The sequence below is a fragment of the Coregonus lavaretus genome, assembly GCF_964263955.1.
Source record: "Coregonus lavaretus genome assembly, chromosome: 4".
In the NCBI taxonomy this organism is placed as follows: domain Eukaryota; kingdom Metazoa; phylum Chordata; class Actinopteri; order Salmoniformes; family Salmonidae; genus Coregonus; species Coregonus lavaretus.
Window position 1 is genome coordinate 6123785 of NC_139991.1, and position 22663 is coordinate 6146447.

The 22663-nt window shown below is 41.8% G+C and overlaps 1 protein-coding gene across 1 annotated transcript; it reads left to right on the forward strand.

Moving 5' to 3' along the window:
- Window positions 1-440: 440 nt before the first annotated feature.
- Window positions 441-21084, forward strand: LOC311128554 (polycystin-1-like protein 2; the record flags this gene model as incomplete). Its single annotated transcript, XM_084160742.1, has 34 exons — window positions 441-759; window positions 1518-1676; window positions 2717-2857; window positions 2954-3361; window positions 3508-3629; window positions 5994-6141; window positions 6858-7006; window positions 7147-7323; window positions 7481-7618; window positions 7748-7888; window positions 7964-8088; window positions 8262-8382; window positions 8558-8689; window positions 8898-9123; window positions 9244-9434; window positions 9556-9786; window positions 9884-9985; window positions 10086-10264; window positions 10358-10504; window positions 10602-10801; window positions 10889-11121; window positions 15850-16072; window positions 16176-16639; window positions 16726-16822; window positions 16930-17070; window positions 17146-17331; window positions 17448-17778; window positions 18120-18253; window positions 18351-18478; window positions 18597-18757; window positions 18868-19078; window positions 19300-19401; window positions 19488-19619; window positions 20926-21084. 34 exons carry the CDS (start codon window positions 441-443, stop codon window positions 21082-21084), a joined length of 6258 nt encoding a protein of 2085 aa, XP_084016868.1.
- Between the last annotated feature and the right edge of the window lie 1579 nt (window positions 21085-22663).

Below are 22663 nucleotides of genomic sequence, written 5' to 3' on the forward strand. Positions count from 1 at the left end.
CAATGTTGATCAACAAAATTATTGGTCTACAGATTGCCCTGAAAAGTTTAAATATGTGGTATATATATAAAGCGTCTCTGTTGTCGGTAAGGTATTTTGGACTTTGATAACTCTGATGGTCTTTATCTGGGTCATTGGATTGTTGCTGCCAAACCTGTATAAAGTATATCTACACCTGCAAACTGCAGTGTGTTACATCAATGGCAGCCTTCAGAGGCACCCATTATCACTGTTGACACAGGGACCTTCCCTGACGACCTTATTACAGACCATTTACTAGATGCCTGCGGTCTGTTGGTTTGTACACAAGGATTATGTGTCCATTGGAACTTAACAAAGCAAGCGCAGTCAGCCATAACAGGTCATTCTGTAATGTCAGTCCCTTTAAAGACAGCATGTCACCAGGCTGCCAGTAACAGTGCACAGGTGAAGGGGTGAAGATGGACAGCACTAATCTCTCTGTGTTGCTCTTGATGGCTCTGCTCTTAAGCCTGTCTTGTGCTGAGAATGAGATAGCAGCTTTATCCTGCCCAGAGTACCAAGAGGGCTTTGACGGCTCCTGTTATGAGTTTGTGGGTCTACAGCATTCCTTCGTCAGTGCACAGGGTTGGTGTGAGCGGGATGGCGGACACCTGGCCTTCATTCTAAATATCGATACACAGCAGTTCCTACAGAGGCACCTGCAGCCAGAGCAGGACTGGTGGCTGGGTCTGGCACCTGCCTCCCCGAACCTAACACTGGACTCTGCTGTTGCTGAAGGTAAGAGAGCAGCCTAGGCAACTAAAGTGGGCATTATTTGATGACACTAATGCATTAGATCCTTTGATCATGCAAAGGATCTCAAAGGGTGGGAGTAGAATGCATTGTATTCAGTCATAAATTTGAACAGATTTATGATAGCTGTGTTTTATAAAATCAATAAGATATTGTATGAGACCTAATATTTAAAAGAGGTATAAATTGTTCTGCAATTGAGCAGAAATTGTACAGAAAACCGTTCAATTTTCACTGCTGTCTCCCAACCTAAGACTAAGATGCTGGGCTTGTTGACTCCCACGTCAGCTGGCCTCTTGCTGGGAGATTTATAATGTGTTAATCTCCCACCATTGTAGACCATGTACATTTGAGAGACCATGTACATTTGAATATCTCCTTTTAGCAGCACCCGGCTGATGAGGAACACTTGTCATTCAATAGGGTCTTCAATAGGGTATGCTGTCCAGTCCTTTGATTTAATATCACCTAATAGTTTTGTTTCCTTTCCATCCTGCTTTTTTTTAACATATTTTATTAATGCCTCTGATATCCCTCATGAGAACACAAGCTGTCATATTTATATCAAATTAACTAGATAGTACAAAGTAAGCATGTCAGGTTGAACAGATGGGACGTCTAATATTGTGGGGAAATAATACTTTATTTCCTCTACTTTGAAGAGCAGGTGTTCCTAATGTTTTGTACCCTCAGTGTATATAGAATATAATACTTTAATAATTGTGTGTGCTGCACATCCTCAGGTCCTCTCTCCTGGCTTGATGGCTCTGATGTCAGCTACTCTAACTGGGTGAACGACCCTGGTCCAGGGGCTGGCTGTGGTCACATACTGAGGAGCTCAGGGTTTCAGTGGGAGGCAACAAGCAACTGTAGCCAGGAGCTACACTTCATCTGCCAATTTGGTTTGTATTTGATGTGTTTGTGTGTTTGTGAGGCAGAGAGCGAGGAGTGCAGCTGGGTGGAACTGTTAATACTGTAAAACAAACACAGCTGTAGCGAAGGGAAATGCACTAAAACTAAATTCCACTTGAGGAAGGAGCTATTGAATAATCAACATAAAAGATGTCTTGTCACACAGGAACCACAGAAGCTGAATAAAAGCAAAGCCACTGAATATAGCCTTTCAATTGAAATTACATGCTTTGGTTGTAAAAACCATAAAAACCAATAGAAATACAAGGTAGTAAATATTGACCATTGCACTTAAAATATTGCACTGTTTGTACTCCTAAGCTAGTGTTTCATGTATGAATGGCAGACATTTAGACTAGGCATTGTAATAATGATCCTCTATCTAAACAGTGTGCACTGATACCCCTCCCATAAATGTAATGGCTTTTGTGCAACTCAATTCTAAAAAGGAAGACAGCCTAATGATGAAGACGATATTGATAATCACAAATAATTTACATTATTAGTAGCACTTTCTGCAGTGACAAAAATAGGCCTACAGTATATGTCACCTATTGTCTACACAGCTAATACTGCTCTGTTACAGTATGTACTAGGTAAAGTGATTTTTCTTCTACCTCAGTATATAGGAAGCAGTGGTTGCTGTGTAGCCTTCAGACCTTTACACCTGTACTACCTGCTTCTCTGCTTGATTCTAATCTCTCTACTTCTCATCAGTTGGATTATACAACAACTAATCTTCAGTCGACCACAATGTGAAAAATGGCACAGCATCATCAGCCAATGAACATTATTTTTTCCCTCAGGCACATTCAAATAATACAGCAACACACATGAGAATACATTCAATTCAAATACAGAATGCAATGTGATGCATTTCAAATGAAACTAAACAAAAATACCCAAGTAGGCTATTCACTTTGTTCTAGTCTGGTAAATTTCAGTTATTGTATTTGAATAAGCTTGAGTGGAGACTAACATCTGGAACATACAATCATATTCATCAACAAGCTGTGTCTCTGGTCCACAGGTCAGAAAAACATCATCATTCAGGAGCCCATCGGGGAGTTTGGTGTCATCAAATGCTATAGCATGAACCTCCCAACAGATAGCGCAAACTGCAAGGCCCTGTACGGAAGCCCCCTTCAAATCCAGGTTGAAGTAGAAGCAGGTAATTAAAACCAACATAGGCAAAAATAAAAGCATCCAGTCTGACAATTCCGAAGGTACAAATCTTGGTAGAATGAGACAACTTTGCTATCTACAGGTACGAATGTGACCTACAAAATCCACAGTGGTGAGATGTTGGTGGCCAATTCATCAGCAGTCAGAGGAATCATCCCCCACAACATCACAGTAGGACCAGAGGTGGAGCAACAGCTGGGCTCTGGCTGCCATCAGCTGACCCTGCATGCCTCTAACGGGGTCTCATCCTTGGGTGTGTCCACTGAGCTGCAGGTGTGTCTGCTGGAGCCTGTGGAGGGCCTCCTGGGATCAGTGATGGCTGAGGAGGGAGAGTGTCCAGACTCAGACCTTTATGTTAGAGTCTCCCTGGATCGGGGAGCCCCGGTGCAGCTTCTCTTCCAGGTGTCTGGAGCCAACGACAGCATCTCTGAGACCAGAGACATGCAAAACAGCAGCATGCAGGTTTACAATATCTCAACCACTATCCAAGGTACCTAACCTATCTACTCAAAGTGTCATCCAACAAACCTTAATCAGGGATTAAAACAGTGACAGATGAAGATACCTTTAAAAAAAAAAAAAAGATTATTTATAATATTCTTGTTTATATTATTTATGTCAGCTGTTTTGTTACAGGATATTTGCAAGTGAAAGTCAGGGCCTGGAATGTCTTCTCACAGATGGATGTGGATGTGGGGAACACAACAGCAGTTTGTCACAACAGTTCAGACCTCAGGCGGGATGACTATGTAAACGCAGTATGTGAAATAGCTAAGTATTTAAAAATATATATTTGTTCCCTCTTTAACATTAAACAGGTAGCACCTTTTTCACTAATGTGATGGTAATTATTTTCCTGCAGTTTTTCTTCACACATTTATTTTCATCCCCAGACAGAAAAGCATATGAGAGTTCGCCGAGCTTATAACTTGAGAATCACTGCCATTCCAGAAACTGCCAGTCAAGACACTGAAAGCGTCAAACTTGAGGTAACTGGCTTAGGAGGACTATCTAATGGAATGAGGAGCCAATTTGAATGGGAATGCAGTAAGTACTACTTAAGGCCTTTAAGCCACAAGGCTGTCGATGAGAACCCTCTCATCTCACCCTATTATAAAATGAAAAACAATGACTATAAACTTTGTTTTATCAATGTAATTTCAATTTTCTATAACAATCTCAATCGTTTTTTCCTCTGTTTACTCAGTGTCGTGTCTGTCATCTTTTTACAGCATGTCCTTATGGTGGTGTTTTCTAACCATTTCCCCTTTCTAATTCCAATAGAAGAAGACTGTAAGGGGAAGGGGAAATGCAATGATAAAACAACGGACAAGACTCGTTTGATTGAAAAAGATTGTCTTCCAAACCCATTTGAGTTCTTTGAATACACTTTTTCTGTGAAGAGAAGGGTTGAGAATGGGAAATGGGTTGACTGGATTTCAACATCCCGATGCATCACGGTTACTCCAACAAAATTCACCAACATTATAATTAGGTAATATGGGGATAGGCTTAAAATAGTGAAGTGAATATATTTAAACAAAGTCATGCTATTTTATTGATAAATCCTATCAGTATCATTTTAAAACAGGTAATGACAATAGTATAAAAACTGCTATTCAAATATCCCTATAAGCCTATTAATAATTCTAGTATCATCATCATCATCATCATCATCCTCAGAGAAGTACAGGTAACTGCCAAAATAATAATAGGGTGTTGGGCCATCAAGAGCCACCAGAACTCCTTCAATGCGCCTTGGCATAGATTCTACAAGTGCCTGGATCTCTATTGAGGGATGTGACACCAATCTTCCACTACAAATTCCATAATTTAGTGTTTTGTTGATGGTGGTGGAAAACGCTGTCTCAGGCGCCACTACAGAATCTCCCATAAGTCTGCAATTGGGTTGCGATCTGGTGACTGAGACACACACACACACACAAACACACACACACACACACACACACACACACACACACACACACACACACACACACACACACCCCTTAAACCCCCTATGCTCCTTTGAGAACCCTCTTTCAAAGTCACTGACATCTCTTCATCTAGCCATGGTAGCCAAAATAATGGGCAACTGGGCATTTTTATACATGACCCTAAGCATGATAGGATAATAATAATTACATAATTAACTCAGGAACCACACCTGTGTGGAAGGACCTGCTTTCAATATACTTTGTATCCCTAATTTACTCAAGGGTTTCCTTTATTTTGGCAGTTACCTGTATGTTGGACATCATAAGGATTAATGATTTCCAATATACAAGTGGCCATACAGTTACTAAATATCTAGAATGAATCGGGTTAGAAATTATTTAGTTAAAACTATTAACAGATTTGTAATCCTTAAGTGTACACAGGGTTATTTCATTAGCATATTAATTAACTGATTTCATTAGAATTCAGAAGTAAATTGGTCACATTTACATTGAGTTGCTCTCATGCCTCTGTAGCATGCTGTAATTATCCTAATAATAATGTTGCATTAAATGCCCAATAATTACATAATAATGTATTAATTGCTTTGTTATTACAAAGGTAAGCTGTTTCTGGTACAACAAGTGGAATAGTCACTGTTCCTATTTCCATTTGTGTGATAACAATAACTGCTGAAGTCCATTGCTATGTAATTACGAAGCAATAATCAAGTTACTATGTAACAAAATGTGAATCCAATGTTCTTAAGATTATCTATTTTATGCTAAAAACGTACCTATATTCTTTCAGTTGCCTTGATAATTGTAAAACAGTGGATGTAAAAAAAGATGTAAAATTAAAACTGGACTGTAACTCCAATTGCCCTGAGGTAATTTGGCATATTGAGGACCCAAAACCTTCAACAGTAAGTCTAAGATTCCTCTACTGTTGCATGCTGAATGCAATTATATTTTAATTGATTTTCATGTGTGAATGAGTTTCTTTGAGTGCATTAATCAATTAATTGACTAACTCATGTTGTCTAATTTGGAGTTGACATATTCTAGATAAATAAAACAAATCGATGCTTAAACACATTATTTGTGGACTGCATGTTATTGACTATACAATAGCCAGAGTTCAGTGTACATGAGGACAACATTTTGAATTCTGTGGTGTTCTAGGGTGCCCTGCAAAACTGTTACAACAACGCAGGGAAAAAGCCACTTAAGGAGAGAAAAGATCAGGACGGTCAGAAAGAGTACAAAGTCAGCAAAAACTATCTGAAAGAAGCTTCCGATGGGTTTCAGAATCTCAATGTGATAGTTTATGGTGAGTATCAATTTCTTGTATTCAATGCCAAAAGCATTTACTGTAAGTACAGGCTAAAAGTTTGGTTAATACAGTTGATGACAGGATGTCCATCAGATATGTTGAACTTACATCAAACTGTTCTTTAGTGTATTGACAGAAAAATTAATGTGCAAAAAAACTGTAATATTTAGACATTTCCGACTGATCAATTACACATCCCTTTTTCTGTTTGAGCCAATTATAGGAGCTTATTTTGGATTGATTCATCCTCAGAAAGTATGGACCTAATGTAACATGTTCACAAGTGGAAATAAGATATCAATATCCCTTTATATCACCATTCTTTAGATAAGAAAACGTTTGAATATGCCAAGTACACCATTCAGATACCAGGTGTAACTACTCCTGCACCTGCTGATGCTACACTACCTGTAACCGCTGCTCCGGCTATCACCTTAAGTCCCCTTTCATGTAGTATTTTCCCTCTGAATGGCACCGTTCTGGATCCTTTCACTATCACCTGTACAACACCTACATCCTGCACAGACGGCTGCCAATATTGTTTTAAAACTGACCAAGGTGAGTATCCCTCTTTGCCAGTGTTGTATATTTCAGGAGACCTTCTCCCATCAAAGAAGTTTAGCACCAGAGCCGGATTAAGATGAAAATGCCATATTGATTTAGTAAAAATAAATATCTATGTAATCAGATAGTTTCTATTCTTTATCTTTCAGGTAAACATCTGCGCTGCAGTTCTGTAAATAAAGTAACGTTAATCTTCCTACCTCTTGGAGAGATAAGCAGAAACTACAAGCTCTCGGTAGTGGTGACTGTTACAGAATTTAACACAAAGACCCGTGGAAGTACCACATTCACCACTCAGGTTTGTCAATAGCAAACAAAATCAATAATCAATTCTATAATTTACTAATGATTAAATGTATGGGCTCTGTCTTGCCTTTCAGCTCCATAGTTCACATCCATTTAGTAATTGGAGCACTCATTTAATTGTTATCTGGCAAGGTGTGGCCAGCCAAGTCCGGTACTCCAGTGCAGGAGCTCCAATCTGCAGTGGCGGACACAGTGGCTAATCTAGGGCAGCAGGGGATGCTCTCTGGAGAGACCCTTGGACAGATGTTCAAGTCTGTGTCGGACATGCTGAATAAGGATTCCAGTAAGGAAAAGAATAACAGGATGAAGGTATGAGGAGTGTGTGTGTGTGGGGGGGGGATACTAAATGAATATGAACTTTAAGACAAAGATAGTGGTATGTTTTGGTAGTTTAAAAGACTACATGTAAAAGGTCCAAGTTAAGGGCTTTAAACATCCTTCTTCAATGTTGGTATGTCTCCTTAAGCTGCGAGAACAGATGCTGATGAATATAACTGAAGCACTGGAGAACACCTCCAGCAGCACTCCTCAGAATGTGCAGCTGACGGCCAGAGCTGTGGCAGGACTCACCATGCGGGATGATGAGCTTAGTCCCAATGCTCAGGTACACTTGGATAGACCTAGCCCCACATGGAAGCAGGGTAGCATGGAGTAATGCACACAAACAAATAGGCCTATTGGTCAAAATGTGCCAAGAATAAAGACTTCATTTCAGATGGTCTATCTTTTCCAGCTTGAAGCTAGCTTCCTGGTGGCAAACCTCAGCTCTTCCCTCCTCTCCATGAATGTCAGTGAGCATGGTGGAGAAGAGATGGTGCAGGCAGCTACACCAATTGTAGAGGCAGCCAGCAATATCCTGGGAGTCTCTTTAAATGTGAGCACATATTTACCTTCACTTAGTCTAATGACAGTAATGAAGCAGCCTTACTGAACAGTTTGTCTTTCACAGAGAGAAGTCTCTGATTTACTTCTCAAGGGCATGGACAATGTGCAGAGTGCACTGTTGAATGGGAAGAAGGTTGATGAAGCTCCTGTGATTGTCAACAGCTCTCAGATCACTGTGTTTGTGAACAGGTAAAAATAATGTGGGCAGAGGACATAAGAAAGGGAACTGTAGTTTCAGATATAAGCAACGATTGTAACACATCAGAAATATATTTTAATTTCTGTTACAATGCAATGTCTGGAAGAAATTGCAACTGTTATGTGGCCTCAATATTGAGTGACAGCATATCATGTCCTCTCAGAGTGTCAACAGAAACTATCCAGATGCAGTCTATAAGCAACCCAATAAGCTCCTCTGCAAGCTTTTCCTTCCCTCACCTGGGTGCTGATGTCCTTTCTCCAGAGGAACCAGTGGATGTGCGAGTAAGTGTGCATGTGGGCCTATATACTGTATGTATGTATTATCATGAGTCAATATGCATGAAAGGGATTTTCATTGCGTGAATTGGTATTTTTGTACTTGTTAGTTTTGTTGATGAATAATTAGGTCTGGTTTTTAAACCCTCTCTCTTGATTCACTATTTCCCACTTGTTACAGATGCTGAGTTTGAAGAAGAACCCATTTTCATGGAGCGAGGAGAACAATATTACTGGCACTGTAGGGTCTGTCTCCCTGACCAGAGGAAATGGTTCTGTCATCCCCATAGAGAACCTATCTGAGGAGATTGAGGTCAGAGTGCTGCAAATCCCTGCATATTCTATGTAATTTGAGAGTGCAACAAATTTACTGTTGCCTTAATAATACCCTATGAAATTAAAAATATAAGATTGCAGATACTGGATCAGATATCAGTGGCGAATGACATCCTGTTGTATATAAGAAATTATAATCTCATCATCTCTTCTTTGAAAAACATAATCTCTTCTTTGATGCTCAGATATTCTTGCCAAGGCCTGAAGGAGGGCAAGCAAACAGCACAATACTGTACTTGGGAAACCACAGCACACTGAAGATCGATGTCCCTTCACCTAATGTAACACTGGTGCTGAAGATAAAGCCATCAAAGGACATAACCTTTCAACTGTTGTTGGGGTACAAAGACTACCCAAACGATAAGCAATACATAGCCAAGACTCAGATGCCTCACCAGAGCAACACACAAGGTGATAAACCTCCTGAACGTACATATGAATCACATAGACATAACAATTGTGAAGCATTATGAACGGATAACATTTCATGTTTAGAAATTGTATGTGTGTGTGTGTGTGCTTTGGGAACAGAGGAGAGATACACCTGGGTCCTGGGTCCCAAAGATTTGACAGGAAAGGTTGGGGTGCACTACCTTGTGGTGAGGCCCATTGTAGAAGCAGGGGTTAAATCTGTCAATGCCACTGTGACTGTCACCTCCATTGCTGCTCAGTGCAAATATTGGAATGAAACCAAATCCACCTGGAGTGAAGATGGCTGCAGGGTGAGTGCAACAAGTACTACATGACACAACACCTTATGATAAAACAAAGCCACATTGCAGCATCCCTGCAATCCTAGACCAGGCCATAATTAAATACATAAACCAACTGTGATCTCCTTAGGTTGGTCCTTTAACCACGCCATTGGCCACCCAGTGCTTATGTACGCACTTGACCTTCTTCGGGAACTCTTTCTTTGTCATGCCCAACCTCGTAGACGTGTCACGTACGGCTGAGCTCTTTGCCACCTTCGCCCAAAATCCTGTGGTGGTGTGCTTTATTGGTTCCATCTTTGTTGCTTACGTATTGGTGGTCATATGGGCACGCAGGAAGGACATCCAGGACACAACCAAGGTCTGACTTGAAAAACCACTGCTACCATTTTATTATCTTTGCCAATGAATTTGCTGTTGAATGTGGGAATTTTACCTTCAACTGTTACTTGTTGTAGGTGAAGGTGACAGTGCTGGAAGATAATGACCCCTTGGCTGAATACCGTTACATGCTGAATATCAGCACTGGGCATCGGCGTGGTGCGTCCACCTCCTCTCAGGTCAGTAGCAACAGTTCCCACTGCTGCAGGACATCATATTCTGTTCTCTGATAAAACCACACTCAGTGACCCTGACCCTGACCATGTGTTGCTGCTGCAGGTTACTGTGACTCTGCTGGGCACGGAGGGAGAGAGTGAGCCACACCACCTCACTGACCCTGACAAGCCTGTGTTTGAGAGTGGTGCAGTGGATACGTTCCTGTTGACCACACCCTTCTCCCTGGGGGAGCTGCAGAGCATCAGGCTGTGGCACGACAACTCAGGGGGGCACCCTGCCTGGTAGGAGAGGGGGAGGAGGGGGAAAATCGATGACCAAAGTTTAACTTTGAAGTGAAGATGTAGGCCTTGTTGACGATAAGAGTTTTCTTGCAGGTACATAAACAAAGTTATGGTGAAAGATGTAGAGACAGGACAGAAGTGGCACTTCCTGTGTAACTCATGGCTGTCCATAGATATGAGTGAGTGCTCTGTGGATAAGGTTTTCCCTGTAGCCACGGAAATGGATTTGAAGAAATTCAGGTGAGATAAAACTTGAATGCACCTTGGAATGGTAAAATATGAATAACAAGATAATTGTCCATTATGTAACAAGCTTCCTATACCGTATATTCTGCAGTAATCTGTTCTTCATGAGGACGGCAAAGGATTTCTGTGATGGCCACATCTGGTTTTCTGTGATCAGCCGGCCTCCAACGAGCACCTTCACATGTGTCCAGCGAGTCTCCTGCTGTTTCTCTCTGCTGCTCTGCACCATGCTGACCAGCATCATATTCTGGGGCATCCCTACCGACCCCTCTGAGCAGACCATGGACCTGGGTATGGACGCTTGCACAGTATTGGTGCTGTTTGGAAATAAAAACATGTTTTCAGAACAGTTTCTCTCTCTCTCTCTCTCTCCTGAAGGTCATATCGAGTTCACCTGGCAGCAGCTGATGATTGGAGTTCAAAGTTCAATCATAACGTTTCCAATTAATCTCCTCATTGTGGGTATCTTCAGAAACACCCGCCCCCGAGAAATGAAGCCTGGAAAGCCCAAGGCAGAGGTGTCTAAGCAGGGGAAGACTGGCAGAGTGTCTCCCTCACAGCCCCCCTCCCCACAGAGGGAGAGAGAACTCACGCCAGACACAGTAATCAAGGTAAAATAAGTAAATATATTAATATTCCAATTGAAGCCAACAAATCCCTAGCATAAAATCTAATTTTAGATACTGTATGTCAGTCATGATTTGTAAGTAGACATGTTGGTGCTGTCATCTTCAGGACAGGAATACCGGCTTACTTAACGGAGGAATAAACACACATGTTCATCATTGGTGTTTTAACCAGAACGCGGGAATGCCCTTTTTTTTTTTTCGTACATGCGCAGTTGTACATCTCTCATAGGGCATAACTGTACCAGTGTAAGAACACAATTTATAACATATTAGTCTATATGTTAACACCCACACTTGCTCTTATACTGTACAAGTCGTATTCAACCTAACTATCAACACATTTAGCTTACAGTTATACATCTCACAAATGTCAGTTTACATTCCAAACATATAACCCAATAATTTTTCATTTTTGAACTTCGTTACAGGTTTAGTCAAAACATCTGCAACCATGTCTGCCGTTGGACAATATTCAATACTTATTTTGCCATCACTGAGTGCAGATCGAATGAAATGATATCTGATGTCGACATGTTTACATAATAATAATAATATGCCATTTAGCAGACGCTTTTATCCAAAGCGACTTACAGTCATGCGTGCATTTTTTTTTGTGTATGGGTGGTCCCGGGGATCGAACCCACTACCTTGGCGTTACAAGCGCCGTGCTCTACCAGCTGAGCTACACACATCTCTGACGACATACTGGGTTCTTTGACAGAGCAATTTCACCTTGGTTATCTTCAAAGATTGTTACTGGTGCATATTGCCACTTACTATCCATCTCACCCAATAACTGTACAAGGTACAAACTTTCTTGTGTAGTAGCAGCCAGTGCCATGTACTCTGCTTCACATGTAGATAAAGCTACTGTTGGCTGCTTCTTAGACCTCCATGAAATAACAGGTCCACATTTAGTTAAACTAAAACAATACCCTGTTATGCTCCGTCTGTCACTTTGATCTGCTGCCCAATCAGCATCACTATATGCTACGAGGTTGAGTTTTTCCACCCCCTTTTTGTAACACAACTCCTGATTCATTGTCCCCTTCAAGTACCTCAACACATGTTTAGCTGTTATCCAGTGTTGCTCTTTTGGTTCTGATAGGTATTGTGACAGCTTGCTGACAATCCAACTGATATCCGGTCTTGTACATGTCATAACATATATCAAGCTGCCTATCACTTCACGATACCTTTTTGAATCAATAGGTTCACCATCACCATCAAAGTTTTGTTTTTGTTCACATGGTGTTGACCTTGTTTTACAGTCTGACATACCAAACCTTTCCAGTATCTTGGTTATGTACCTTGTTTGGTTCATCTTTATTTTCCCTTCACTTTGTATAAAATCAATGCCTAGGAAATGTCTAAGCCTCCCAAGATCTTTCATCTTAAATTTTTCACTTAACATTTCTTTTACACTTGTGAATGAGTCACTATCACTAGCAGCGATAATTAGATCATCGACCCAAATTATTCTGTTGCAGTTTGTTTGTTATAAACACAGTGATCAGCTGGGTGATCATGCAACATTTGGTTCCAGGTCCTTCCTGACTGTTTCAGGCCATACAGTGACTTGTTCAGTTTGCAGACTAGTTGCTCACCTGTATCTGACCTGACTTCAAAACCCTCTGGTTGCTCCATGTACACTTCACAGTCAATAGGAGCATGTAGATATGCTGTTTTGACATCCATCTGATGTAACTCTAAGTCATACTGAGCTGCTAGCTGCATCAAACAACGTACTGATGTCATATTTGCAGTTGGAGAAAAAGTATCCTTATAGTATATTCCTGCCACTTGACTATACCCCTTTGCAACATATCTTGCCTTGTATGTCTCAGTCTCATCTGAATTGTTTTTGACCGCATATTCCCACCTGCCCCCCACTGCATTTTTACCCTCTGGCAGTGTGGTCAATGTGAATGTATCATTTTCCTTAAGGGAATCCATCTCCTCCTTCATAGCAGTAGCCCAAATCTCTGATTTTGGTGAAATCATTGCTTCTTTGAAGGTTTGTGGTGCATTGCACATTACTCTGTAGCAGTAGTCAACACTAGGTGGGATCTGGTCATCACACTTCACTTTACACTCATAGTCTTTTAAGTACTGGGGTTTCTTCCTCGCTCTGTCTGGATAGCGTGGACTCTGACTACCTGAAGTCTCGATTTGCACATCTTGTGTCTCTTCGGAATTTTTATCTGCCATCTTGGCTTTTGGCATGGGGGATTCAAATCTCTCCCCATGAAGATCATCACTCATTTCCAAATCTGTCTGAGTTTGGCGTTCGACTACACCTTTTGTAACGAACTTGACTAATCTGTTTTTAAGAACTTTTCCAGTGTCTGGGTAGTAGACTAGGTATGCTGGACTATTTTTATCATACCCGACAAAAATACCCTTTTCACATCTTGAGTCCAACTTTTTCTTGTTCTGTCTGTATGCATAGCAAACAGAACCAAATTCTTTCATCTTTGAAAGATCAGGCTTTCTCCCAGTAAAAATGTAGTGTGGAGTCTGTCCTACACGCTTATTGTAACACCTATTGCGAATTACTGCAGCAGTCATTACAGCATATGTCCACAATTTCTTTGGTAGGTTGCTCTCAAGTAGCATGCATCTTGCCATTTCAAACAGTGTTCTCCAATTTCTCTCAGCGGTCCCATTTTGATGGGGTGAGTAAGGGGCTGAAGTTTCATGTCTTATGGCATTCTTACTGAGCAGTGACTGGAACTCTTTGGCTGTGTACTCTGTGCCATTATCTGACCTGACACACTTTATTTTTCCATAAGGGGCCACATCAGCAATAAACTTCTCAATAGCTTTTACAGTATCACTCTTTGCTTTTAGGAAATACACAAAAACTGCCCCTGAATAATCATCCATAAATGCTAGAGTATATCTGAACCCATCTTTCGCCTCTGGCTCAATAGGGCCAGCCAAATCAGTGTGCACAAGCTCAAGAGCTGCTTTTGCCTTTTCATCAGGCTCTCTGTTTCTGCTCTGAACAAATTTTCCACAGTTGAGGGTAGATTTGTCTATCTTACCTGTGATTTTCATTCCCTCTGTCACATTTTCTAACTTTGACACATCCTCAAAATTACAGTGGCCAAGAATTTTGTGCCATGTGTGAATATCATAGCACCCATGACATCCATCATCATTTTCATCACTTACAGTGTTAAGATAGTAAACTCTATCGTACTCCTCGATGTCAAAAGTGGTACCGTTCTTGTGGATGAGCTTGTTACACCCCTGTCGAAAGTTGACTGAAGCTCCGTTGGCTGTCGCTGCTTTAACAGAGAAAATGTCCTGTGGAAACGACGGCACGTACAGCGCCTTCATCAGCGTTGTTTTCACCCGACGACCCGTGTTGTCTCTCAGGTAAACCTCCGCTGCACCTCTCCTCTCCGCGACACCATTCGTTCTTGTTCCGTCAGCCAGCTCCACGGAATGTTTTTCCGGTTTGAAAGTCTCGTCAAACTCCTTAAACTTCCCGATGTCCGTGACTATATGTGACGTTGCTCCTGTATCAACCATCAGCCCTTTTTGTTTCAGTCCACGAACCTGACAGTCACTTATTCTGAATGCAAATGTGTGGCCTTCAGCATCTGTTGCTTGTTTTACATTGTCTCTTCTTTTTCGTCTGCAATTTGCGTCAGTATGAGTGGAGCTCTTGCAAAAACTACACCACTGTCTCCGTTCTCTGTGCTCTCCAGTAACGGTACATTCCCGGGCCTTGTGCCCTTTCTGGCCACAGTTGAAGCAGGTTATCTCGGTCCCTTTATCTCTTCCTCTTGGCCAGCTAACTTTTAATGTTACTTGCCTTCATCACGTTGTCGTCAGTGGAAATGGCGCTAAACTTCTCGGTGCTTTCATGGCTCCTCAACTTGGTTTTGAACTTGCCATAAGTTGTCGGCTCGTCACTCTGCGTCATGTGGATGGCAAACGGCTTAAATTATTTGGGCAAACCTTTCAGAATCATTGCAATCAACAGCCCGTCACTTAAAGTCTCTTCAGCATTCCTCAGTGCTGTAATAGCCGTCTCAGCACGAATGATATAATCCGTAACACTTTCGTCACTGGCTTTCTGAAGAGAAGTTAGCTCAGTGTAGAGGCTAATCACACGTGGCTTCCCTTTACCTGCATAATGTTCCCTCAATATCTTCAACGCTTTTCTCCCATCATCTGCTGCTTCTCTCATTATCAGGGAAATACTTTTATCATCCAAAACCTGTATCAATTCAGCGTAGGCTTCTTCATTTTTCTCTCCGTCTTCTTCATCTTCATCCACAATCAATATGGTGGCCTTTAGCCCTAGCAAACGCAAGTGCCCCAAAAACTTAGTCTCCCATAACTCATAGTTGTTTTCATCTCCGTCGAAACATAATCTATTCCATCGGCTTCCATGTTCCCTCCTGGGCCCATAACCTGTTGGTGCTGTCATCTTCAGGACAGGAATACCGGCTTACTTAACAGAGGAATAAACACACATGTTCATCATTGGTGTTTTAACCAGAACGCGGGAATGCCCTTTTTTTTTATTTTCGCACATGCGCAGTTGAACATCTCTCATAGGGCATAACTGTACCAGTATAAGAACACAATTTATAACATATTAGTCTATATGTTAACAAGACAGTTGATTGCCTTTATTCTGTATTCTCGCCACATTAGCAAGGCTGTTAATTTACTGTATTCTCTCAGGACATAAAGAATATTGCCCAGTCACTCTCCAAGGCTATGAAGAGCCCCATTCCACGCCTGGAGTTAGAGATGAAGCCTGGACAACAGACTGATATCAACACTCTGCTCTCTCTGGTGGAGGATATCATCCGGCAACAGAACCGAGACGGTGGGGAGTTCTACACTGATGCCTCCAAGAAAGAGGGATCACTCATTCTCTCACTAGGGGCAGTCAATCTGCAAGGTACAGCCCAAGCCTCCAGATCCTACATTGATGATCATCAGTATTGGTTAAAAGTTTGAAACTCTGTCTGACCCAAGTATTTCCTATGCCCCTCTGTTTTCAGAGACCAGCCTGTGTGGGAGCCCTGAGAAGACTGGGGATGGGAGCCAGAAAAGGAGCAACAACAGCCAGTATCTGTACAGGCAGCTACGTCATGTAGAGAAGGAGCTGAGCCTACTAGGACCCTCTCGCTTCCCCAACCCAGACAGCTACTGCCGGGCAGTGCAGCAGGTCCAGGGCATGAAGGGGCTGCTAGAGTCTTCCAGCCTTGGAGGGGACCAGCTGGCTCGAAACCCAGGCCAAGCAGAGAGCAGTGATGGGGACAGTGGCAGTAAAAAGTGCTGTCAAGGCGGGCTTCCCTGGTGGTTTGTGTTTATTGGCTGGATACTGGTGTTAGCCACCAGCGGAGTATCAGGATACTTCACCATGATTTATGGGCTGACCTATGGGAAGGACCAATCTATAAGCTGGCTCATCTCCATGGCCGTGTCTTTCTTTCAGAGCCTCCTGATCATTCAGCCGCTGAAGGTGAGAAATCAGATTAGAACTTTCTAATTTCAATGTAAAATATCTATCTGTAATCTAGGTATTACTATGTGGATTTCTTATCACAGGTGCTAGGTTTTGCAGCCTTCTTTACTCTCGTTCTGAAGAAAGTTGATCAGGAGGAGTATGGGGATCCAAAAATCGAGGGGGCACTCAGAAACCCAGGTTCTTTGTTTTCCTTATTCACAGTTTTGGGGAAATTCTGTTTACTTGTACATTAGCTAAACTTTTACAACATTAAGCAGTGTGAGATGACACAATCTGGTCCACAGATGACCCTGATGCAGTGTGGGCTGTCAGGAGGGATAGCACATGCAGCTTCTACCAGCCCCCTCCTCCCATAGACATCGAGAGGATGAGGAACAACATGATCAAGGAGCAGAAGGTCTTCGCCCTCATCAAAGAGATTCTCAGTAAGAGGAACCGCTTTTTCATCCACTGCACCTATTGGTTAACATACATGTTTAAGGCCTATGATTCTTTTGCAGCCTACATGGGGTTCATGTGGATGTTGCTCCTGGTAGCGTATGGTCAGAGGGACCCTAATGCTTACTTCCTGACTCAGCACATTCGGCAGAGCTTCAGCCAAGGGATCTCAGACAGCATGAGCCACGGAAATGTGTTCACCTGGGCAAATACCTCTCTTCTCAGCAACCTCTTTGGAGAGTACCCAGGTAGCATTCTCTACTCAAAAACAAGAGGATGTTTATTTCTTGGAGAAAGCTCTAAAATCTCATAAAAAAGGTAAAGATTGAGTCCTGTGTCAACAAAAGCAAATTGTGTGTTATAGGTTTCATCACAGATGGGAACTCCAAACTGGTTGGTAATGCCCGTCTTCGCCAGGTGAGGGTGCAGAAGAACTCCTGCCGCATCGCCCGCTCCATGCGCCAGTCTGTTCCTGACTGTCATGCTCCATACTCATGGGAGGTGGAGGACATGGGCTCCTATGGGCCAGGCTGGAACCGCTCGGGGAGTGAAAACACCTCAAAGACCCACCGCAGCCCCTGGCAATACCAAACCCAGGCCCGACTCAGAGCCCAACCCATCTGGGGTCGTGTGGTTCTCTACAGGGGAGGGGGGTTTGTGGTGGACCTGGGCCCTGACTCACAGAATGCTAGCAGGTAAGCTCACAATTACCAATGCTTCAAATTGATCACAATTATCATGCCATAGCAAATCAAATCCGTCTTGTGTATTGAGAGGGACAGATTACCGATGAGGCACACTAGGAGGTGTAGAATAGCAGGAAATTATCTTTAAAACTGCAACAAAAAAATCTGCCTCATGACAAAATGTGTAGAATAGCATTCTAAAACTGCACGTTTTAGACAAAAAATGTGTTGAAATGCAGAAGAGAAAATTAATATAATTGAAGTTCGTGCCCCGGGGCCCCAAATGCTGTATTCCGGGCCTGTGTATTGAAGGGTGTAATTTAATTAATCCATGTTTTCTGTCCCTGCAGTACCCTTCAGTATCTGTTTGACAACACCTGGCTTGATATGTTCACCCGGGCAGTCTTTGTAGAGTTCACCGTGTACAATGCCAATGTCAACCTCTTCTGCATTGTCACACTCATGCTGGAGACCACAGCTGTAGGTGAGACAGTTGTTATATCACTCCATGAATACAGCACAAAGTAAGTATTTAAAGGCACCCAAAGCTCAGATTGTCAGCACCTGTCTTATTCTCTCAGGAGCGTTCCAGTTTCGCAGTGAGCTGCAGAGTGTCCGACTGTACCAGTCCACCGGTGGACTCCACATCTTTGTCATGGCCTCTGAGGTCATCTATTTCCTCTTTATCCTCTACTACATGTTTGTTCAGGTAAGCTGTCATTTAAATACCTTTCTTATGTGTAAAGAGTATAAAATCAGTGGCGCAATGGTCTAGTGCCATTGTTCTGGAATTCCTCCTCAGTCTAACTCTTCTCATCTCCTCACAGGGAAAGCTGATGAAGCAGCAGAAGTGGGCTTACTTCAAGACAAAGTGGAACCTGCTGGATTTGGCCATCATCCTCCTGAGCTGGAGCGCATTGTCTGTCTTCATCAAGAGGACCCTGTTAGGGAACCGGGACATGGAGTACTACCACAACCATAAAGACCAGTGAGTTCACACTGGGTTGGGGTATCATGGGTCATTTGTTATCCTCAGTCTCACATCTCTACTGATGGTCAGCTCCTGTGTGATGTTTAGCATCTCCGCTCTCTATCCAGGTTTGTCAGTTTCCGTGAGACAGCCACAGCGGATGCAGTGCTGGGGTATCTGATCGCATTCCTGGTGCTACTGGCTACAGTCAAACTGTGGCACCTGATGAGGTTCAACCCCAAGCTACACATGATCACAGCCACACTGCAACGGGCCTGGACAGACATATCAGGCTTCCTCGTGGTCATCACCATTATGTTCCTGGCCTATTCTATTACTGTAAGGGTCTACCTGGAAAACGTTCATTCTTGTGCTTTCCTTCTCCAACTTTCCCATTTGGCATTCTCTTGCAGCAATGCATCTGTATTCCTAAAAAATTGTGATGTGCTTGCTTTTGTGATAATTGTCTCATCAGTTTATCAGAATCTTTCACTTTTCACAGCTGAGTTATGATTCATTGCGCTTTGAGACTAAATCTATCATGTGATCATTGTCTGCAGTCTAATCTGATGTATGGCTGGAAGCTGTACTCATATAGGACTTTCCTGGATTCTGCTCTGACCATGGTCAGCTTGCAACTGGGCATCTTTAACTATGACGAGGTTAGTAAAGGAAAGGACAGCTCTCTAAATTACAGCTATGGTCATGATGGCAGGTCTATAATTGGTAACATCTCCTTCCAATCCAGGTTCTTGATTACAACCCGGTGCTTGGTGCATTCCTCATCGGCTCCTGCATTATATTCATGACCTTTGTGGTTCTGAACCTGTTCATCTCTGTCATCATGGTGGCGTACACCCAAGAGAAAATACATCACAAGGTACTGTGCATCATAATCATATAATATTCTGTGTTTATCCTAATTTATACAAGGATGGGTCTAATCCTGAATGCTGATTGGTTAAAACTGCATTCCAGCCGGTGTCTATTCCACAAGTTACCACCGGCTAAATCTATGACATTAAAATGCCTATTTACTCTGTTCCATCTGACTGCACAAGCCACTGTCTTGTCAGCCCAGCCAAGCAATTTATAAACTTGATCTCCACTATAAAAAGCATCTAGACATTATCTCACATTTCTTTTAGACTAACATTTAGTTTTCAACAGCGGAGATTTGTATAAACCTTGCTGTCTGTCTCTCCAACATTTGAAACATTGTTTCAATATTCAAATTTGATCTCCAGCTGTCCCATAGTAATGAATGTGTCGGGAGTCGGGAGGAGACAGACAGGCAGGCAGCGTTTGTCAGCCAGTCGAAATCATGAATCAGCTGGCGTCATTTTTATGGATATATACAAAGAAATGGCAATTGAAAAAAGGTCAAACGAAACGAAGTGCAGCTAGTTTGCAATCTTTCCAGCTTCAGTTTGAAGTGCTTGTGTTAGCTGTGATGTTGGCTAGCTCCTCTGAACAACAGTGTCCTGACGAGTGAGCACATTTTCTATGCCAAGCGAAATCGTGCCTCATTAGCTCATTGTTATGGATGTATCCAAATAAATGTTACTAGAAAACAGTTTAAACAAATGCAAATGCAGCTACTTTGCTGTTATTCTGGCTGCACTTTTTGACGTGACTGTAAATTAGCCGTAGTTGGCTAGCTAGCAAGCAAGGGATAAGAACGTTGCCAGCCAGTATGGCAATGGAACATTTAGAACGAACGACTGGGTCATGTCCATAAATACAGAACAAAAAGACTGAACGACTGGGTCGCGTCCATAGATACAGAACAAAAAGACTGAACGAGCAGGCGGCTTGCGTAGCAACCCTAGATTTGTGTCAGGACTATATCTTGTGGAAGGATGAAATAGTATGAATAAATTAATCAAAAATAACGTTTTTAATGAAAATATGTCGATAATTATTTGAATATGTTGGTAACCTGTTGTATAAAAGTGATAATGCCCTCGAAGCCGGTGTTTGGAGGATATATTGGCACGGTTTGCAGCTGCTAACAACACCCGTGCCAATATATCCTCCAAATACCGGCTTCGAGGGCATTATCACTTAAATAATACAGTATCAACACCACCATTTAACAGTGACCATTGGCTACTGTAGGTGAATCAATGTAAGACCAATACATCAGATTTGACTGATGAGGTCCAAAACTTTTTTTTTTACAGACATCAGAGGAGGAGGAGATAGTGGATCTGATGCTGATGAAGCTCTGCAACTTGTTTGGGATCAAATGTAAGAATGAGAAAGAAGAAAGTAACAGTCTCAAGGTGAATGCCAACAATGCCTCTGTTACTAAAAAAGAAGCCTCCACTATATCCTCATAGATGCTTAATTCTCAGTAAAGATCTGCCACTCTGTATGAATTGATATTGGAACTGCTTTTATTTATGTTACTCAATAGGAGTATTGAAACATGTTAATCAAGACTTTTGCGCCACTTGTATGGTTGCTTGTAGCTGTTTATCAAATCTAGCTATGTTCTAACAATATGTACAGGAAATAATAATCCCTCTATCTAACAATTCTGCTTTTTCAATATATTTAGTTCCAAAATAAATAGACAAAATAAAGGGTGTTGAACCATAGCAAACTGTATTCTATCATCATTATAATGGGTTGCATTAAGATCAGATAAAAGGCCTGAGATGACTGTTGTGGACAGCGCAATTAATTCTGATCACCTTCCCTAGGATAAAGAACTATTACAGAAACTGTTTAGTACAGCTTCTGTTTTTACGTGTAAGAGTTGGGTGCAGACCTGAGTTCAAATACATGTGTATTTGAGTATTTGTTATATAAATACTTTTTTTCTGTGTATTTGAGTAGTTTCAAATACACATCCTGTATTTGAGTATTTTCAAATACACAGCCCAAAACAAGTACCTTTATTTTAGTATTTGAATGGTTACAACTAAATTGTATTTGTAAGTATTTTAAAATACCTGGGTTAAATGCACAGGAGTGTCTTTTTTTTCTTCAAATAAAGTTTATCTCAATACTTGTTTTGAAATGTATTGTAAAATAATTGAAAAACCTGAAAAAGTATTTTAACCCCAGTCTGGTTGGGTGACAGAGTTAGACATGCTTGATTGACAGGCCATGTCGAAGTTGAGTGAAGTTTCACCCAGCTCAGTGGTTGCATCAGGTCTACCATCCTCTATCCTACAAATATAAATAAGCCACACAATGAAATAATGAAAACAAACACAGTTGGTTATAGGCTAAGCTAGCCCTACCATGCATAGATTAAGCAGAAAACAAGCTTGGCTTGACTGGCCCATAGTTGCATGGACAAACTGCAAGCTTGGCTAGCTACTGTAGCTACAACATAGCTGCTTTTCACAACGCTGGTATATTTACATACACTAGTGTTGCTCCCTATTGTATTGGGTTGCACAAAAACAGTCAGTGGGAAGCCAGAAGTAAATAAAAATTCAATTTAAACTTACTGTGCTGGTGGGCAGGATGGTTGGTCATTAAAGGGATATTTCAGGATTTTGGCAATGAGGCCCTTTATCTACTTCCTCAGAGTCAGATGAACTTGTGGATACTATTTTTATTACTGTCTTACCTCAATTAGCCACAAATTAGATCGTTTAAAAGCGACTGTTTTCTGGCAGCCATTTTCCCCCACTAGCAATTTTCCCTACATTTTCCCCCACTAGCAATTCAAATTTCAGCCAATGAGCTTTTCGCCATTTGCGTGACAGCTAGCAAGATGAACACAAAGCAGAGTGAAAAAGAGCAATGATGTGGTGCACATATCTGCAAATATGTGATGTAGTACGCACTCTTCGGGAAACACTTTTGGCTTGTGAGCGCTACTTTCAGAACTACTTTCTAAAAAGTATACAAAAGTACTGGAGAATCTCTTTAAGACAGGAGGACTTACCTAATATCTAA